Source organism: Lissotriton vulgaris, chromosome 1_1 (genome assembly GCF_964263255.1).
Source record: "Lissotriton vulgaris chromosome 1_1, aLisVul1.2, whole genome shotgun sequence".
Classification (NCBI taxonomy): domain Eukaryota; kingdom Metazoa; phylum Chordata; class Amphibia; order Caudata; family Salamandridae; genus Lissotriton; species Lissotriton vulgaris.
Genome location: NC_141685.1, coordinates 311,823,292 through 311,844,512, shown reverse-complemented (window position 1 = coordinate 311,844,512; position 21,221 = coordinate 311,823,292). Strand labels below are relative to the sequence as shown.

General features: G+C 44.8%; 1 protein-coding gene across 3 annotated transcripts in view; it reads right to left on the bottom strand.

Moving 5' to 3' along the window:
- LOC147747102 (vitamin D3 hydroxylase-associated protein-like) overlaps nt 1–21,221 on the bottom strand; it is a 382,698-nt gene that overhangs the window by 190,231 nt on the left and 171,246 nt on the right. For all 3 annotated transcript variants that reach the window (XM_086952351.1, XM_086952352.1, XM_086952350.1), the window contains exon 5: nt 17,845–18,051. In XM_086952351.1, the coding sequence (XP_086808477.1) occupies nt 17,845–18,051 (207 nt within the window). The remainder of the gene's footprint in view (nt 1–17,844; nt 18,052–21,221) is intronic.

Below are 21,221 nucleotides of genomic sequence, written 5' to 3'. Positions count from 1 at the left end.
CTTCTGAACCTTTATGTAAACATCCTGAGCAGTGTCCTTGCAGCCCGTCTTCTCCATCACATGCCTTTTCTCATTCACACGGATAAAGCGGGTTTTAATCCAAAGCGCAGTACCACTATGACTATGCTCTGGTGCTCCTTGATATAGAGCAGGCCTTTGACTCAGTTAATTGGTCTTATGTATAGCGTGTACTACGTCACATTGGGTTGGGCCCTGGTTTTATCCATTTGGTCCGCTTGCTTTATTCTGCTCTATCTGCTGGGATGCAATTTGGGGGCATAGTCTCTGCTTCCTTTAGGTTCTCTCACCACTCTTGTTTGCCATTGCCATGGAGGCACTGGAAGAGATTTTGCACTGCAGAATGCAACCTTGGGCTATAACATATGGGTGCACCAAAAATGTAGTCCCCCTTTTATGCCTATGACACCCTAGTATATCTTTGACAACTGGCTTATTCAGTGTCTATGCAGCTCAAGATCTCGCAAGCATTTGGTGATGCTTTGGGCGTTTGAATCAACCTGAAAAAGTCAAAGCTGATTCCACTGTGGAGATTGGTGGGCGTACCCAAGGACTTATTACCTGAAGTGGGGTTTCCATGGGAGATCTTGGGTGCTTGTTACCTGGAGGTTCTCCTGGCCCACACAGCTCCAGTATATTTATAGATAAACATCGGAAGAGTATAGGAGGGGATACGTTTCTGGAGGGACTTAACCCAGGCTCTTCTGGGCAGAATTGCAATAACGAAAATGATAGTCTTACCGCGCTGTCTTTATGCTCTACAACATGCTTTTTATGTGGTTCCCAGATATTACTTTCACATGTTGGACAGACTGATTGTGGTACTCCCATGGGGCTCAAAGTGCAGGAAAGTGGGTCTCACTGCCATGCAGAGAAAGTGGAGCCTGAAGGAACTTGAGGTCCCACATCTGGAATGTTATTGTTTGGAAGCTCCGCTCTAGCATGCTGTTCATTGGATGGATGATAGTGATAACTGGGAGAAACACCTTTTATCAGGTACTTATGGCGAACGATCTTTGCCAACCCTATTGATGCTTGGATCCAGGATCTCCTCATTGATCCCTTATATTATAAAGCAAACACAAGGAGATGATGGATCCTGTGCCTCATGAGAACAGTCCAGCCCAAACTGCCAAGCCAGGTCTTCACTGAACCGGAAACAAGCATCCTGGGACCGGTTTCTGGGTAACACCCTTCATCAGCCAGGCTAGCTTGAATCCAGTGCAAAAACCACCGGTGGCAAAGTGAGCAAGGGACCCACGTCTGGGAAACCCTGCCAACTTAGGGTGGACTAAGCAAACACAAGGAGATGATGGACGGCGCTCTGAAACTTTTCAGACTCTCACCCCCAGTCAAAGATCTGTGTTTGAATCCATCATCCTTCTTTTGCTCACTTCTCCACCTCAGTTCAGACTCAGCTATATGCAAATCAGTCTTGACCTTGTGCCTCATGGGAACAGTCCAGCACGAACTGCGAAGCCAGGTCTTCCCTGAACCGGAAACAAGCGTCCTGGGACCGGTTTTTGGGTAACACCCTTCATCAGCCAGGCTAGCTTGAATCCAGTGGCAAAGTGAGCAAGGGACCCATGTCTGAGCATACCCTACTAACTTAGGGCAAACAAAGTAAACACAAGGAGATGATTTTATAAGGCACATAGCAATCATATGGGAGGGCACAGTTAAATGGGTGGTTCGTCGGGCTCCGTATGCGCCAGATATGCCTCTGTGGGTGGTGCAACCCTTTACTTGCATTGCCGAGTCGATGTCGGTATGGCACTGAAGGGATTGGATTGTCAATTGATGGGTGATTTAAATGTCTTATTACCCAAGAGGAGGCGATCGAGACCTTTAATTTTATTCTTGGTGTTGGACAAAACCTGCAGTATAAGAAAATCTTGTGCATTGGCAGGCGATCTGGCCAACATTCCCTGAGGAGCCTCCCTAAATCTAACCTTTTGATGGCCTTGTTGTATATGGCTCAAGGGTATCATTTGATATCTCATCATTATAGGGTTCTACGTGATGTATCGTAAGCAGTGCTTCCAATTCAGGCAAAGTCAGATGCTTTACTGGAGAAAACTTTATCAGCAGGAGAATGAGTGAAAGTACATGATGGGGTTCGAACGGTCAGTTCTAATGCATGTTTTGAACTTTTGCAGTAAAATGTTATACACCAGGCTTACCTCTGACTTGTACGACTTGGCTACGAGATGTCTGTGAATGGGTAACTGCAGAGAGGGTACAGATGATATTTGTTCAGAGATATTAAAAGATTGAAGACAACCTTTTGTCCTGGACGACAATGGTGTCTGAGTTACGGGAGCTGCGGGCATTGCCTGTGTCTGGAGGTGCCAATGAGGGGTCGGGTACCCCCCCACCGAAGATGTGAGTGTACCATGAATGAATATGGCAAGTGTTTGAGGGTACGTAGAGGTTTATACTGATTTCTTCTTTCTCTGATGTGCTGGTCCAGAACAAAAGCAAATTGAGGGGGAGGGAGGTAATAACTGTTAAATAATGGCATGAAGATTAATGCATCACAAAAAATGTTCCTATGGATATAGGTTGTGGATTTCCTTGATATGAGAATTGTATGTTTTTTCCTCATCTTCTTTGCCTTCCTACACAGATGGTCCTGCATTTATTGCTGTCTTATTATGTGGGGAATCAGTAATGTGTATATTCCGATTAATATGCAATATCCCTGTAATATATTTATATCCAGTAAAGTTGTATAGAAAAAAAAACTTTCAAGTGCCAGTCAAGTTCACACAGATGACCGCGGTTGCCACTTAACACGTTTTGGTGCTATTTTTTTATTCAAACTTTAAACATTCATATCTCTGGTTTCCTTTTTTAGATTACTGATGTTTTCTTGTAATTTTAATTTTTTTTTTCATCTTTTTTATTCGGTTTTGGATTTTGGGGGAATTTTTTGAGTTGCGTTTTTCTTAATTAGTGCTTTAATTAGTGTTTTAGTGCTGCATAAACACTTACTTGAGGTGAGTTCTCACCCTCCCTCAACTGATACTCCAATTTCTAATAGCAAAGATACATATTGTCTTCCCTTTGATGGACCCATGGGTGAAAGCACGAAAACGTATTTAGAGCTATTTATATGTAGCTATAATTTATGGAAAATAATTATGCACATCTTTTCAATAGCAATCTCAGGATACATGAGATAATAAATAGATAGCAAAGTCATTCAATGAATCAATAAATAGTTTTATTGAAATAATAAATATGATCATGAACGAAAATAAATAACATCACTCTTGATTGTAAAACTGTTAAAACAATACATTAAAATCCTTGCCTTATTACAATGTAGAATCAGAAGATCATGACTCCTATCATGAAAGGTACTTTTAAGAAATTAGCTAATACTAAAACAAATCAATGGTGAGTTCAGTGACTGTACATGAGGTAGGGTGGTCTGCATCAGGTTATCACAGAACCCCTGAATACTGGGATTAGATACGAGTTTCGAGAAACAAAAGTAAAATCTACAGAAAAACACGAAATTTAGAAAACTAAAATTTTGCTAATTTAGCCGCTCGTGTAGCGTGTTAACTTTGGATTGTGCTTGTGGCCATACTGGTGGCAGTATCTACCGCGGAGACCGGTGACACACCTTCTTTGTGACCTGGGAGCATTTCGGCTCGGTTACCTCGGCTGGGGGAGTGTCACAAACGCCGCCTGCACAGGGAGCGGGACTGCGAGGTCCAGAAGTGCTTGTGCCGTCCACCGCGCGCACCTGGTTCCTCTTCCCGCCCCCTCCTCCCTCCGACCTTCCTGGATGCTTAAAAACTCCTGGCGGCCCCCGCTGGCGCGGGTGCCGCTCGTGTAGCGTGTTAACTTTGGATTGTGCTTGTGGCCATACTGGGGGCAGTATCTACAGCGGAGACCGGTGACAGACCTTCTTTGTGACCTGGGAGCATTTCGGCTCGGTCACCTCGGCTGGGGGAGTGTCACAAACGCCGCCTGCACAGGGAGCGGGACTGCGAGGTCCAGAAGTGCTTGCGCCGTCCACCGCGCGCACCTGGTTCCTCTTCCCGCCCCCTCCTCCCTCCGACCTTCCTGGATGCTTAAAAACTCCTGGCGGCCCCCGCTGGCGCGGGTGCCGCTCGTGTAGCGTGTTAACTTTGGATTGTGCTTGTGGCCATACTGGAGGCAGTATCTACAGCGGAGACCGGTGACAGAACTTCTTTCTGACCTGGGAGCATTTCGGCTCGGTCACCTCGGCTGGGGGAGTGTCACAAACGCTGCCTGCACAGGGAGCGGGACTGCGAGGTCCGGAAGTGCTTGCGCCGTCCACCGCGCGCACCTGGTTCCTCTTCCCGCCCCCTCCTCCCTCCGACCTTCCTGGACGCTTAAAAACTCCTGGCGGCCCCCGCTGGCGCGGGTGCCGCTCGTGTAGCGTGTTAACTTTGGATTGTGCTTGTGGCCATACTGGGGGCAGTATCTACAGCGGAGACCGGTGACAGACCTTCTTTGTGACCTGGGAGCATTTCGGCTCGGTCACCTCGGCTGGGGGAGTGTCACAAACGCCGCCTGCACAGGGAGCGGGACTGCGAGGTCCAGAAGTGCTTGCGCCGTCCACCGCGCGCACCTGGTTCCTCTTCCCGCCCCCTCCTCTCCTCCTCTATTTTAACCCCGCCCTGAACGCGAACGCGGGACGCGCGCGGACGAAGAAGCGGGCGAAGACCGGGCAAAGAGCGGGCCGTTGTGTGGCCGTTAGGTGGCTGGTGAGGCTGGGCTGGGCCCTGCCCCTTTTCACTCTCGGGTGCGTACCCCGGACTTAAGTTCTCAACGCTGTACACTATCTGCGTATTTTCCCATTGTATTGCATTGCGCACTTGATGTGATTATCTTGTGGCAGGTTAGTCCCCTGAACATTGTTGGCTGGGAAATGATTAGTACGGTTATTCTTGCTAACTTTCTATAGTTATCTATTCATTTGTCACTATGGACATGGCCTCACCTGGGAAAGTGGGGGCAAATTCTAACAAGGGTACACTGGACAATTACTTTAAGAAATCCATTTCAGAAATTGAAAGAGAAGAAGCTCTAGAGGAGAAAAGGATGGAGCGTCGCCGCTCCATCGAGGGTTACAAGGCTAGACCTACCTTGGGTACATCCCCGCTCACTCGACTACCTAGTACACAGCTGATTACTGAGGACCCCTTTACATCCCAGGGAGTCCCAGAACTCCTAAGAGATATCTCTCCCACGCTACTCTCTCCTGGGGACCCTTTAAGTCTACCCCCTCTTGCCCCCCCACCACCCTGCAACTCTGATGCAGCCCTGAAACCCATGCCAGCTCCCATCCCAAATGGAAAAACTTTCGTCAAAAATCAGCCAAGGAAGGTTGAGGCCCAGATAATTCATGGTCCTCCGCCCAAAAAGAGAATGAGGAAGGGGGGCCCCATCCAAAAGGGTAAAACTAGTCACACTGAATTTGGCAAGGGGAAAGGGGTGGGGGGGGTAGCCTCTGTTTCCAAACCAACCGAGGGTACAAGAACTGTTAACTCTACAGTGACTATACAAGACACACCACCTCTCACACTAGCTACTACCCCTCCAAATGCAAATTCTGAGTAGATTCTCCCACTTGCCCCCACTTTGGAGTATCTTGGGCAAATGCTCAGGACGCTCACCTCCCCAATCGTGGATAGATTACTGGCCATTGAACAACGGCTAGGGAATCTGGAGCAGACTATTCTTAATAAACTGGACAACCAGATGGCTGCTCATATACCTAGTATAGTGCCTACTTCAGTCAGCTTATCAAATAGCTCAAAACCTCCTATACCCAAGAAGGCCCATCCAACTTCTACCAACCTAGCCAAGGCGGCTCATACAACCTCCATTACTACTACAACGGCTTCACTCCCCATGTCCAATGCCCCTACCAAAATAGTGGCAAATAACCCCTTAGGAACCTCAACTTCTACAAATGTCTCTAGACCTGTCACGCACTTGAATGGTGCCGTCCCTAAGGGCGGGAATAGTATTCTTCCAAGATCAATTCAGTTGGTTGAAGAGAGGGAACCCCCCACTAAAGTACAAAAATGTAGGACTCCCCAGGTCGAACTTCCTCCGGAATCACTACCTTACGTAGTGGTGCTTACGGGTGTCCCGACTCTTGACCCTGATAAGCGAGAAGGCCCACAGCAACTCAAAAATAAAACCATGTACTGGCTGTCAAAGAATAGACCACTCCCGGAGAATGTAAACGGGGACATAGTGCATGTGCGCCGACTCTCCTGGTTGGGGGGGCGGGTGAAAGATATAGAAGGCGACTTCATTGTGATCAACTTCAGGGACCCTGAAGCTGTCAGGCACATTCTGAGCTGGATGCCAGGGAACCTAGGTAAATCCATCATGCTGTGTGATCTCATCTATTTCTACCCCAGAGCTTTAGTGGCCCCCTCTCATGTCCATGGCCTTCTATGGCCCTGAAAGGTTTCAATGGTCCAAAACAAACCAACCATTATCTACCCTTGTACCCTGACCCCTCGATTCCCAAGAATGCTCATAGGTGGGAATTTGTCCCACAGAGGGGCTATGGTACTAATTATAGGAGTTTGGACCATTTTTCCCAAACAGGGGGGATGGACCACCTGCTTCCCTTCACACCCCTGGAAGTTAGCAACAGATTTGAAGTATTCTCCAGCTTGGATTCTTGTGACTGACTTGTGGGGTGCTCCCCTGGTCATTCCACTGCAGAGAGGCCTTCAAGCGAACAGGATGGTAATTTTGATGCTCAAGCTCCTAACCCTCCTCGACAATCGCATGGTGGTGTCTATGGCACAATCCAAACCCATCCAGCTAGAATTAACCACAGTTTATCTCCCCCTCCACGGATTTCTACTTCTTATGTATGCAGTGTTAGAGACACCTCTGGGGTGCAGGGCCCCACATTCCATACTAATTCTAGAACCCTGAGGGTACTTTCATGGAACGTTGCAGGTATCTTTAACAAAATACATACTGAAGAATGGGACTCCCTAATATTAAATAATGACATTTGCCTCTTCCAAGAGACATGGGCGAGGGAACCGGTTCTCAAGACGGGCTATGCTGTATTTGAAATTCCGATTCAGAAAGGGGGTGGTGATGAACAGAGTGTCTGAATTGAGCAGACCACTCTTACCCAGTCAAAAGATCAGGGCTTGATCCATCACCGTTATTTATCTCACTGCCCCATCCCAGCTAAGAACCTGGCTATATGCAAATCAGTCTGTCCCTGGCCCAGTGCATCATGGGAACAGGGCAGACTAAACTACCAAGCCAATTCTTCACCAGAAAGGAGACAAGCTACCGGGGACCGGTTTCTGGCATTTCAGCCGTCTTCGGCCCGGCTTGCTTGAATCCTGATGGAGCAGTGAGAAAGGGACTCATGTCTGAGTATACCCTGCCACACCTATAGTGGCCAAAAACGATTCAGAAAGGGGGTGGTGATGAACAGAGTGTCTGAATTGAGCAGACCACTCTTACCCAGTCAAAAGATCAGAGCTTGATCCATCACAGTTATTTATCTCACTGCCCCATCCCAGCTAAGAACCTGGCTATATGCAAATCAGTCTGTCCCTGGCCCAGTGCATCATGGGAACAGGGCAGACTAAACTACCAAGCCAATTCTTCACCAGAAAGGAGACAAGCTACCGGGGACCGGTTTCTGGCATTACAGCCGTCTTCGGCCCGGCTTACTATTTGAAATTCCTGCTATTTGGAATGGAAAGGGGAGGCCCTCAGGGGGTTTGGCGGTGTGGATTGCTTCTCACATTGGCTGCATAGCGGAAAGTATAGCCACACTTTCACAAGATATCCAGTGTGTTTCACTAATCTGGACGGGCGCCCCGAAGTTGGCAATAATAAATGTTTATTCTCGCCCAGTAGGTCCAACGGCGGAGTCCACTACACTTGAAGACCTTGCGTCTTTCTTGAGTCAGTTGCCGTCAGACTATAAGGTGATTATGGGTGGTGATCTTAACTGTCATTTTGAACCTTTAGAGGGCTTGAGGGAAGGGGCCCTCACGGCAGAAGACGATTACTGGGGCATACCAGCGTGTCAATCGCCCCACCCCAGATCCTGGTCTCCACTAGCGGTTCAAATTATGTCATTAACTCTTAATTTCGCGTTAAGAGCTTGTAATGGTCGCACACCCTCAGACACCCCTTCAAAATGCACATTTAACAGACTAAACCACGAGTCACGACTGGACTACATCTTTGTTGATACCAGTCTGTGGCCAAAGGTAGAGGATTTTAATATAATCCCTCGCACTGATAGTGATCATAATGCCCTTTCACTTTCCCTGGCCTATCTTCCTGAGCCTACCGGACTTTCCTCCGGGGAGGAAAGAGATGAACGGGGAAACCTGGTATTAACCTCAAATAGGCGTAGGGTGAGATGGCAGAAATTCTCCAAGTCGGAAGAAAATATTGGGAAAATTTACAACCTCCTGCTCCCAAAATTTGAGGCTTTGGATGAATTAATTAGTCACTCCAGTACTCAAGATTTATTTAAAACCCTACCTTCTATACATGAAGACATAGTGGGAGCTTTGGGAGAGGTCCTCTATCCAGAGGTACCTAAATTAAAGCACAAGACTAGAACCTCTACTTGGTACAACTCTGACTGCAGAAAGGCCAAATCTGACATTATTGCCGCAGTCAAAGAGGGCGCTCCTCGTACCAGGGTGTCCGTTCTGCGACAACAGTATAAGGACACTATGGCTCGTGCGAGGTCAGACTGGGATTGGGATAGATGGCAGGATCTTTCGGCAGCACTAATAGCTAAGGACACAAGAAGATTTTGGTCCATAGTCACTACTGGTTCAGGGGAACCCAAGGCTGCAGTTGAACCCAATATAGCAGCACATATATGGGAAGATCACTTTGGGAAACTTTATGCAGATGAATTAGAAAGTACTGATGCCACTGTTGCAACACTTCTCTCCCTCCCTGGAGATACCTTGGAGTTTACGCTAGGGGAAGTGGTTAGCGCAATAGAAGGCCTAGCGTTGGGCAGGGCCCCCGGCCTTGATAAATTACCAGGCGACCTTTTTAGGTCCCAATCAGAGATCTGGGCACCCTACCTTCTCATTCTTTTCAACTCAATAGCATGTGGAATGGCGATCCCCTGTACTTGGCTGGGGGCAGAGATAGTCCCTATCTTTAAGAAGGGCTGTCCTCTGCTCCCATCCAACTACAGGCCGATCAGCCTGATAGATGTCCCCCAGAAGATTTATTCGCGACTCTTATTGGACCAACTCATGGACTGGATGGAGGAAAATGAAATCTTAAGCCCTCTCCAGGCTGGCTTCAGTAAAAATACGTCCACCATGGATCAGATCTTCCGCCTCGTTCCCTGTATTGGAAAACAGTGACCATTGAGGGCGGGAGATTGTACATGGTGTTCGTAGACCTGAGGTCAGCTTTTGACCTGGTTCCACGGAAAAAACTATGGGAGGTCCTGAGGGAGATGGGAGTACCCACCAATTTACTCCAGGCAATAATTAGACTCCATCAGGGCAACTTCGCCCAGGTACGATGTGGGCGGGGTGGCGCTTTGACAAAAAGGTTCCCTGTTTCCCGGGGGGTTAGGCAGGGGTGCGTACTTGCCCCCACCCTTTTTTGTCTTTATGTGAATAATGTCATCTCGCATCTAGCCAACGTAGGGGACAATGACGCCCCTGTCCTGGCGGGCAGGAGGGTGCCGGCAATTATGTTTGCTGACGACACCCTCCTGCTTTCCAAATCACCCATGGGAATCCAGAGAATTCTTGACGGCTTTGATCTTTTTTGCAGGCAGTACGGCCTCGAGATCAACGCCGGGAAGACCAAGTATATGATTTTTAACCCCTCCTCCACAACTAGACCCAATCCATCCCTAAATTCCACGGTCTTAGAGAGGGTCAAAACATTTCAGTACCTGGGCGTAACCCTCCAAGAGAATCTTTCATAGTGTCCACAGATCGCAAGTTCGCGAATAAGGCTCTCTCAACTTTCTGGGGCTATTTTAAAGGTTACAAATACCTCAACATACAAACCCATAGCTCCCGCAGTTGAGATGTACAAATTACAAGCGAAATCTGCTGCACTTTATGGCAGCGAACTTTGGGGACACCAAGCTGCAACTGAGTTGGAACGCGTTGAAAATAACTTCATGAGGCGTCTTTTGGCCCTCCCAGCTGCAACTCCCCTGTTTCCCCTACGTCTTGACCTGGGCTTACCGTCTATCAGGGAGGATGTCGAACTCAATCCCATAAGATTCTGGCATAGACTCTGGTCAACTAAAGAGCTTAGCCACTACAGGCAAGATCTTGTGCATGTTATGAACTTAAACCACAATGACAAGATCCCCTGGCTAACTTTTGTCAAAAAAGAATTGTTCCGGCTAGGCTTCAATGAATTGTGGCTGGCTCCCGAAACTGGTTGCAACAAGGTCCCTCGGAAAAGATTAGTGAAAGCATACAAGGAACAAAATCTGGTATCCCACATGACTGCACCTAGCATTGGCAACTTAACCCACTGTTTTACCCAATCCAAAAATTCTTACAACTTTGAAACTTTTTTGGATTTTATTTACCCGATCACGGCAAGGAAGCTCTTTATACAGTGGCGGTTCGGAACACTACCCCTTAAATCCTTTACGGGCAAATGGACCAATGGAGGGGACAAACTATGCCCTGGCTGTAATTCCTGTGACGAGGAGGAAATCCATGTTTTGTTTTTTTGTCCCACCTATAGATCCGCAAGGAAATATTGGCTGGTGCCTTTATGTAGAAACATGGCAATACGAAACTGTTTAACATCTTATAGAATATTGAAGTCTGATTCCTCCCCACACATTGTTTTTGCAGTTTCAAAATATTTGTTCGCCATGCGGCGTATTAGGTCCAAGTTGATTAAGGTTAAACCAACATAGGATGAGTTCTGGCCACTGTTTTAAAGTAACCTTTAGCTCCTGTTGGTAATGTTTTTATTACAACGCTTATTACAACGCTTATTTTACCCTAACTGATATGAACTGTGCTGTTTCTTTTCTATCCACCTTATTTATCCAATTTTAATTGCCAAGACTTGATTCTCATCTGTATCTATATGCACCTAAATGATGATGTACTTAAATGATAATTTTAGTAATGTTGTATGTTTTTTTCATGCATCTTTTATGGTCTTAATGACCGAAATAAAGATTTTTGGATTGGATTGGATACTCCAATTTCTTATAGCAAAGATACAGATTGTCTTCCCTTTGATGGACCCATGGGTGAAAGCATGAAAACGTATTTAGAGCTATTTATATGTAGCTATAATTTATGGGAAATAATTATGCACATCTTTTCAATAGCAATCTCAGGATACATGAGATAATAAATAGATAGCAAAGTCATTCAATCAATCAATAAATAGTTTTATTGAAATAATAAATATGATCATGAACGAAAATAAATAACATCACTCTTGATTGTAAAACTGTTAAAACAATACATTAAAATCCTTGCCTTATTACAATGTAGAATCAGAAGATCATGACTCCTATCATGAAAGGTACTTTTAAGAAATTAGCTAATACTAAAACAAATCAATGGTGAGTTCAGTGACTGTACATGAGGTAGGGTGGTCTGCATCAGGGTATCACAGAACCCCTGAATACTGGGATTAGATACGAGTTTCGAGAAACAAAAGTAAAATCTACAGAAAAACACGAAATTTAGAAAACTAAAATTTAGCAAAGTATGTGGGGATCTTTGTTACTTTGGCAAACAAGGATGGAAGAGGATTCATATTGGGCAAGGGAGGAACCTGGCTGCCATATGATATATTCTAGCCTAAATATTGTTAGGAGAACCCTGTTTTAAGTGGCAATCACAAACTTCTCATACAGTTCTAGCCTTAGAGTGGTTTGGATTAAAGTGTAATCCTTATTCTGGGTCTAAATTAGTTCGCATGCTTCCATTGCTTGCTGCCTCATTTAAAAAAAAACACCTGCTTCAGTTGGACTCCGTCATCCTTACGCGCCCTCCCAGCTTGTGGAAGCAAATCTGCCAGCCCAGTAAGTGAAATATCCGCTTGACAGGGCCGAACTAGGAACCCAAAGCAGCCCTGGCATATTTTGACAGACGGTCAGTATGGTGCATAGTGAGTGAGCCCGACCACTACAAAAGGGGGTTTTGTGGATGAGTTCTCTCTCCATGAACATTTTGGAAGAAATGGTGCATTCTACAACACATGTGTCATTATATATTCAATTGTATTAGCATTTAAAACAGTACATGATGACCTTACTGTGCACCAGGATAAAACAATCTTTGTTGGGGCTTTAAAATGATTCCCTCACCATCATCCTACAACAGTGTCGCTCATCTCTCGTTTGCCCCTCTCTCACATGTATTTTATTTGTTTTTAGCACCTCTCATATCAGTGTAGGGTATCAGAGCACTTTACATCACAAACACATGCAGACAATGAATCATACATGTGTAAATCAGTGTATAGAAAATGTTACATAAGGAAAAGGGGACTACAGGATGTAGGATTCACATATCATACATAGTAGTAGGCATATTTTAATAGTGCTTGCTCTGGAGAAGCACAAACCCAGGATTCAGAACTTAACACATTGCTTAGGGTTGACTAATAATCAGAATTTGTACCCAAACAAACCTTTTTAGTAACATCAGGATAATGAAAGAATGGGAAAAACACAACTTTCTAAGCTGTGCCATCTAGTTTGCATGCAGCTATTGGATAGCAGTTCATAGCTCACTGTGCTAGAGTACGATTGTAACTTATGAACTGCACAGTAACATAATAATCTCTGTAACAAAAGCAGTAACCCATTGAGCTATGCAGATAAAATACTGTTTTATGATATGCATGGTATACGTTCATTGCAGCAGGCATATTAACCCTCTGCACTACCTTAGAGTCAAAACTGCCACTAGACAAAACTCCCATCTCTCTCCAGCAGGTACATTAAGCACCAGAGTAATCCTGAAACTTTTATTGTTGCCTGAAAACTGCTGGATTTACAAGGAACTTTGCAGTGTTTTTAAAACTGATGCACTGCTACAAAACCGGCCCCCACTAACAAAAATGCACTTGCGGCACTTCCAGCTTCCCGGGGAAACGCCCAATGCCTGGTGTGGCCAGTCTGACCTTGCTGTTTGACATAGGCCAGCTACGGAATTCGGAGACCCATGCTGCATGATAGACTATCCTCAATGATAGCTCTGTTTAGTAGGGCATGAGGATTGCTCCATATAGGGCAACCCAGTAGCAGTGGGGCCAAGTTGATTTAGTCCTCAACGTACTCCAAGCCCAAATCCTTATGCAATATGAAACTCAGGCTATACGGCGGGAGGCGTAAATGCTTTCTACACACCTTATTTTCCTCCACTTGGAGGCTAGAATCCATTTTGGAGCCCCAAATGCGTGAGCTGTAAGTTAAAACCGAAAGATATTTCCTCCTATAAACTTCAAAACAAGGGGGCAATTGGTTTGTAGCCACTAAAAGAAGCCAGCTTAAAAATTAATCTGTGACAATTGAGAAATCAGATTCTAGCCCTGGAAATTCACGCCCGCCCGGAACCCTTCGACTCAAAAGTGACACCAAGATAAGAAAATTAATTAACTCTTATATTAGTTTGCCATCTATTGCTAGAGTCTGCATTTCAACATTCTTTGATCCACAGGCCATAACAAAGGTCTTGGTGGTATTCACATCCAGCTTCAAGGAGATCAATAATCGATGTTGCCCTCTATTAAAAGTTTCAGGCCATTTGGAGTTTTAGCAAGTAACACTGCTGTCATCTACATAGGTTAGAGAGGGAATAGAGATACTTTTAATCATGGAAATTTCTGCTCCCTTAGTCAACAGTGCCTCATCTAAGCTACTAAGATAAAAAAAAAGTATTGGGGCAAGGACGCACCCTTGGTGCACACCTTGACCGGTCGCAAAAAAACCCATACATAATGGTTGCAGATAGATCGTGGTATAGGGCCCTTATCAATATCTCAACTCTACAACTTGGCCCACAGGAGAGGTCCAAAAATGCTCCCAAAAAAAACTAAAAAAAAAGATCTTTGCTTTGCTACAGAGTATTTGTTAATTATGAGATACAGATTGAGGCACTGTTCTATAGTCCCAAACCCAGCTCTAAACCCATACTGGAGTCTAGAGAGGATGTGTTGTCCTCCACTCAGACTAGCAGCCTTTCTAAAACTATCCTTCCTACTATCTTGACCTTGGAGTCTATGAGAGATATTGGGCATAAGGAGCTGGGGTTCCTTCAAGAGATTTTTTAAAATAAAGAGAAAATTATGGCCATTCTCCATGATTGAGAGGGCAGTTTTGGTTAATAAAATTCATGTCAAGGGGGGCTCACAGTGCCATATTTGACTTGTACAGAGCCACAGGGACACCATCAGGTCCAGGAGCTTTGTTGGAAGAACTGGCATGGATTGCCATGATGACTTTATCTATGGAGAATTACATTTTCCTTCTCATTTGGCATCCCCTGGACAGTATCCATTTGAAAATGATCTTCCCATTGGTTAGGACATATGCTGGTGTCCAGTTGGGCGTTACAGCGAGTAGAGGGTTTATTTTATTTGCTGTGAGCCCGAACAAACATGCATTTTTAACCATACATGCGATAACTAAGTAGTCCCATACTTCGTACTGATAACTCACTTTCTTTTTGCTCAAGATTAGTTTGTAGTCTTTCCTGCAATTGGCTATTTGGGCACAATCTCTAGGGACAACCTGAAGGGCCTGATGAAGGGGAGTCTACACTCCCTATCAAACCAGGGCTAAGATACGTTTTCCCCAATCCTCACTGTTCTTGTCAAGTAATCATTCTTAAATGGGCCTAACCATACAAAGTCCTGAACTGTCGGGGAAAGATTTGCTCAGTTGAAAGACATGTGTTTACCAGTGGCAGTTGGTCAGTACATAACCTGCGCATGATCCTTTGAAAGTCAGCTTCTCTCGACGTTAGCCTTCGATTGTTATTTTCAGCAATAGGCTCCCCTGTGCCCACCACCAAGCTAGCAATGTCTTTGGTTGGTCAGTAGGATCTTTTGTTGGTGCTCATAGTGCTGCATAAAACACAACTAGTATTTTCACGCCTGCTCTCCATTTTTGGGTACCTCAAATGAAGGTTAACTCTCTTTCTGCGTTTAACTTCTATACAATCTCTTTGTAACAAAAAAGATGCTTTGCTGGTATCCGGTGCAGTCAGGCTCTGAACCATTGCGATTCTCTAATTTGCTCATAAACTCCCACATTAACTTTAGAACTAATTACCAGTATTTGTATAAAGGTTCAATTGAATGCTTACTAGATGTGGTTGCATAGTTTTTGTATGTGTTTTGTGTGAGAAGATTTAATAATTAAATTGTCAATGTTCTTTTGCATCATTAAGTTAGCAGGCAACAAAAACAAATCTACTGGACATTTCTCATTGTGCATTTATAGGTGAAGACAACTTTGCTTTTAAAATTGCAAAGGGACGTATTCTGCATAACGGTGTTTCTCTCTACAATGCCTTTCTTTTAATAAAATAGTCAAAATGGGATTCAATTTATGGTAAGCCATCACAGAGATATTCTAGTAATGTTGTAAATAATCAAGGGGGTTACTGCCTGCAACCATAACATTTTGTTTATTAATTTCGCATTGTTTATTGTTTATCAATGTAATGTAATTTCCCCTTGCATGTAGGTTAATTATTTTAGGTGGGCTTCAGGATTAGGTATGTTTCACTCAATACAGTTACTGAATTCTGATTGCCTTTAGTCACATAACTTTAATTAGTACAGCCCATAATACCACTGCACCCCCTTTCCTGAGCTTGCCCTTCACAGACTAAAAACCTGTCAATTGTGCGCTTTTTGGGATAATTGTGCCAGAGCTTTTTGCCTTTTTGCCTATTCTCCTAAGGCAGTCCTCTTGCTGATCCTATACTTGGACACTTTTTTTTCTCTTGCCGTACGATATTTAGTGATATTGATTTGAATTTGAATTGACTTGTCAGTTGACTTTTGCTTTCTGTAATCATTTAACTTTTTAAATAAACCTTTAAGGTTTTGACTATGAATACCGACTTGTGAAGTTTTTCTTTATCTGCCTATGGCCCTGGTCCTTTGGCACTCACACTGCCTCTAATAGCCCCTTTGAGAATGTTATTAATGCAACTCGTCGGGAGCAGTTTCCTAGGCGTGATCTGCACGTTTAATATTAATGTAATACTTCTATGTTAGGCAACCCATTATTAAAGAGAGAGCAACATTGTTAACTTTTCTCTGCCAAGGATACCCAGACAGGTGTACAGTGTATTCCAATCTTTACCAACCGTGTCACTGCATGGTGTGTATATATAGCCTTATTTCACTTCCATGTCAGCTCACCCTTGTTTGGCAGGTGCAACCTCAATTCAGCCATATCCACCCCTTGGACAACCAAAACATCTCCATAGACTTCGATGGGGTCACACTTATTTATGCCTTCATCACTCTCCAAAAACTGTTACTGGGGTGTATAGGTGGGCTGTAAATACCACGACCAGTAGGTCACATGGACCTGTGGCTTTTATTTTCAATGATTATTTGATTTCAAAGGACAGTCTAGTTTTAGTTGCAGTACTGAATTGGGTGATGTTATAATCTTTAAATGAAATCATCGTATCCGAAGTGCACAGTGGTCATAAGAGTTACTTGCACAGAATAGGTATAATATGGGCAGCAGCCATACAGACTTCTCTCACATTCAGTGCGAGCACAGCCTGGTCATCAGCACTGCGCACAGGTCAGATGTAGCCTGAAAAGCAGCCCTGCAAACTTTCTTCATGCACAGAAAACAACTCCAACGTTGTATGTGTACACATAAAAGCCTTTCAATTTGCCACTCTTGGTACCATATGCAATTAATCCCTATTATTATCCTCTGCTGGCTTTGCTTGCTTTGCTTTGTATAAAGGAAAGTGCCCTGGCTGGTTAGAAAATGCTGAGCTCCCTCTCACAATTTGAGAGTTGGAGGCCACCACAGATGGTCAGTGTGTGGGTGACCTTTTACAAAGTGTAATGGCTTCTCACTTACACCTACTCAATAGCACCGCATTTCTGTAATGTTTTAGTGATATATTTAACAGCCCATGCTTTAATGTGTGAAACTCTGATTTAATGCCTGAACTGGCATTACCTGAATGCCTAGAATGGTTTTATAACATTATCACTACTGCTGCCTGAAGCCTTCGGTTGCAAAATTGCTGAGGTCTGTCAGATTCCAATCAGGCTCTCACTTATGCTTTCAACCAGCCTTCCATCCATCCATCCTTAAATGTGTTATTCTTTCATGCATGCACTCACTTAGCCTTCACTCTGTCACTCACAATCCATCAATGAGGCGAGAGTTATGGTGTACATTGGGCATTGTACGTCACAACTGGCAAGCTTCAGCAATGTTTTACTTCCTTGCTCACAGAAGCATAACTGATTTTTTTTTTGCAATACATTTCATGGGATATTTTTTATGATGTCTGCATTTACCAGCCATGTAAACATTATGCACCGTGCAAGGTCTTCAGCCAGCCCGTGGGCCCTTGGGATGAGCTTCATTTGCAGTCACCAAACTATATATATTATGGAAATGTATCTAATATGAACAATCACACACACTCTCATATATAGTCATTGTCGATATGCTTAAAACTGAAATCAAGTATCCCAAATCTAGTAATAAAACATTTGAAAGGGATAATAGCAGTGATCCATAGAATTAAAAGATTGAATTCAATAGCATACCTGAGTCTGTATCCTGTTGGCTTAAAGCCGCAGATACCACAAAAGCTGCAGGGCAGGCGTATGCTGCCTAGAACATCTGATCCAACACCCAACACAGAGCCACCGCCTGCAATCAATGCACCCTCTCCCCCACTGGAACCACCGCAGGTCTTCTTGTGGTTTCGTGGATTAAGCGTTTGGCCAAATATTGAATTGCTGCAATCATAGCTAAAGTGGGAAAGAGAACAGATAGTGATGCTTAGATTTCACAGTGTCAAATAACCATTGCACAATTTTTGCACATTTAAAAAACATTCCTACCTTATTTTTTGAAAATAATTTGCCAAGAAACATGTTTAAAGTACACAAAATTGAGTAAAAGCAAGTGCTGGCATTAACTGTAGCAGTTACAGTATTCATATATGGGCAATGAGGGAGAGTAACACTGTGCATAAGTAACGGCTTGAAAGGGGCTGTCATGGATACTGCCACAAGTTGGCTCTGTACTGAGTGGAAGGAGCCAGGGCCACGTCCAAGCCTGCAGCAGCGGCATAGCTAGCAAGCATTGGTAAAGCCATTTGGTCTCAGCAATGCCAAAGCTATTGCCTTGTCTTTTAGACATACTGTCTAGCGGTACATTTGCTGGTCAGCATGGCTGAAAGTCACTGAAATCCCAGAATCACAGGATGTTGAGCCTACGCAGAGTCTCTTCGCCCCTTATTTTTGAGTTTATTGTCCTACCACTCCTAACACAAAAAAGCGCTATGACGTGGCCTGTGATGGCCCCATCATACCACGTTTTCAGTGACTTTCAGCCATGCTGAACAGCAGATGTGCTGATAGACAACATGGCAAAAAGACATTCGCACTGACAAGGCCAATACCACGGGCATTGCTGAGCTCTTTTGGCTTTGAAAACGCTTGTTCAGTGTTGACTGGGTCTTGATGAACAAATGTGGGAGTGATGGTGAGAAACAGCTGAGGACATTTGCAGTGAAGTGTGGATGTGGCGTAACAGTCAGAGCTGCCATCAAGGGAACTGGGCAACCATGTTTGAATCTCGGGGTTGGCTGAATTTTGTGATTCTGGGTATATCACTTATGCTGTCCCCTGCGTACAACAATGAATGTGTCTTGTGTATTGTGGTGAGCACTTATAGCACTCCAAAATTATCGTCTGGTGTTAGCACTATAGCAAGACGGAGTACGGCAGAAGTGCTCAAATACTATCTGATCGCACAAAAATAAATAAATAACAGCTGCAACGAGGGTGGTAGTTGGGGGACGGGTTAAGCATGGAAGCAGAAGGGGATGGGCAAGCAACAACTGGAGAGAGCAGGAGGAAGCAAAAATGTAGATCGAAAAAAATGCCCTATGGCAAGAAAGAGCGAGCGCTCCAATGCCATTGGATTGTGCAACAAAAAAAACAAGTGCTGGTTGTGTTTTAACAACTTTTTAAGAAAAGGTTTTGTTTATGTACATATGCATGCATTGTAGTGGTATGTGTAGAAGGAAGATGACCTGAAAGCACAAGGACTCCTATGAAGTGCACGTATTTGGACCATGCGCTATGGGAGGGCTAAACACAAGAAGAGGGCATGACGCCCACATACCACGACATACGGTATCAAAGAAATTGAAAACAATGCTGAAGTTTACCAGTGGAAGGAGATGGGCGGTCTGTAAGCCCACAGACAGAACACAACACTTCTCTTCGAGACACCGTATGCACTGTCTAACCGACATCTAAAAGCAATTGATTTTTCTCACACAGGGGAAACTAATGCCAAGTCTAGGGGGATGTGTTGGTGTCCTTTTGGGATTGGATGTGCCGTAAGGGCCTGAGCTACGGACTGTGGAGCTGATAAATTGGGTCCGAGTTTTGACGTCGGCTTAACATCCTTGATTTCGGGAGAAATCACTTAATCTCACTGTGCCTACAAAAATGTATGTGTCCATGTGTAAACTAACTGGAGCTAATGTAAAGTGCTCCAAAACCTTCGGGTGGTGTTGGGACTATACAAAACTGCACCCAGAAATTCGAAAAACCGAGTTGGTGGTGGAGGGGATCTGTGCAATGAAGTTCTGCGGGGCCATGCAGCCTCAGGCGGGATGTAGACTTGCAACCAGCAGTAAGTGGGTGGGCGCTCAAGAGGAGATTCAGTGATTTACCCATAATCACTAAATGTGGAACGGAGGCCCAGGCTAGGGAGATGATGTGGCGTCCTCTAGGGAGAGGATGTGACGTAAGGGCCAGAGCTGCAGACTATGGAGTAGGAAAACCGGGTTTGAGTTTCAGCATCGGCCTAACATCCTTGATTCTGGGAAAATCACTTAATCTCCCCCTGCTTACAAAAATGAATGTGTCCTTATGCAAAGTAACTTGTGCTAGTGTAAAGCGCTCCTATATATTCTGGTGGTGTTGGCGCTATGTAAAACGGCACAAAAATTGTAACTTGTGCTCATGTAAAGGGCTCCTATACCTTTGGGTGGTGTTGGCACTACATAAAAATGCACACAAAAACAAATGTCAAATGCAGAGTTGGAGGAGGAGGGGATCTAGAGGAGGAGGGGATCTGTGCAACTGTTGTTCAGCACGGGAAATCAATGGCAGGCAGGAGGTTGACAGGCAACCAACAGCAAATGCGGGCTGCCACAGGGAAATTAAGTGACTTGTCTAAATTTACTGTGTCCTCATGATAAGTAACTGATGTTAATGTAAAGTGCTCCAATTCCTTTGGATTGTGTTGGCACTATATAAAACTGCAGCAAAAAACAAATTTGAAAAGCAGAGTCGGGGGAGGAGGGGATCTTGGATGGATGGATGGATGGGTTTTTATATAGCGCAAAATCACCGCCAGGTCTCAAAGCGCTTTGCATTGGGAACCCGTCCTGGTTTTTCCCTGTGAGATAGCCCCTACTTGGTATCCCCAAGGTGAAAGCCAAGCATCCCGCCGCGGGGGGGCCGTTGTGGAGATTAAGCAAGCTATTGCCCAGAGTTGCAGAGTGTGAACCTGTGATTCGAGTAGGCACCGAAGCGAGAATTACCGAGTCAGTGGACATTTTGGGCTCAAGACCCTGCCGCGTCGGGAATTGAACCCTGGTCCCGGGCCTGATCTCAGCGTCCGGGTCTGCCTTCTCTAACCAGTGAGCCACACTTCTCCACTCTTAGCAATGGAGTTCACCAGGGCAAGCCGCGATGGATGGGAGGTGGACAGGCATTCAACTGCAAATGCTGGTTGCCTAAGGGAGAGTAAGTGATTTAGCCTTAATCACAAAATGTGAGACTGAGACCGAGGCTAGGGAGATGATGTGGTGACCTCTTGGGAGAGGATGTGGCATAAGGGCCTTAGCTACGGATTATAGAGCTGGTAAACTGAGTGCACGTTTTGACGTCAC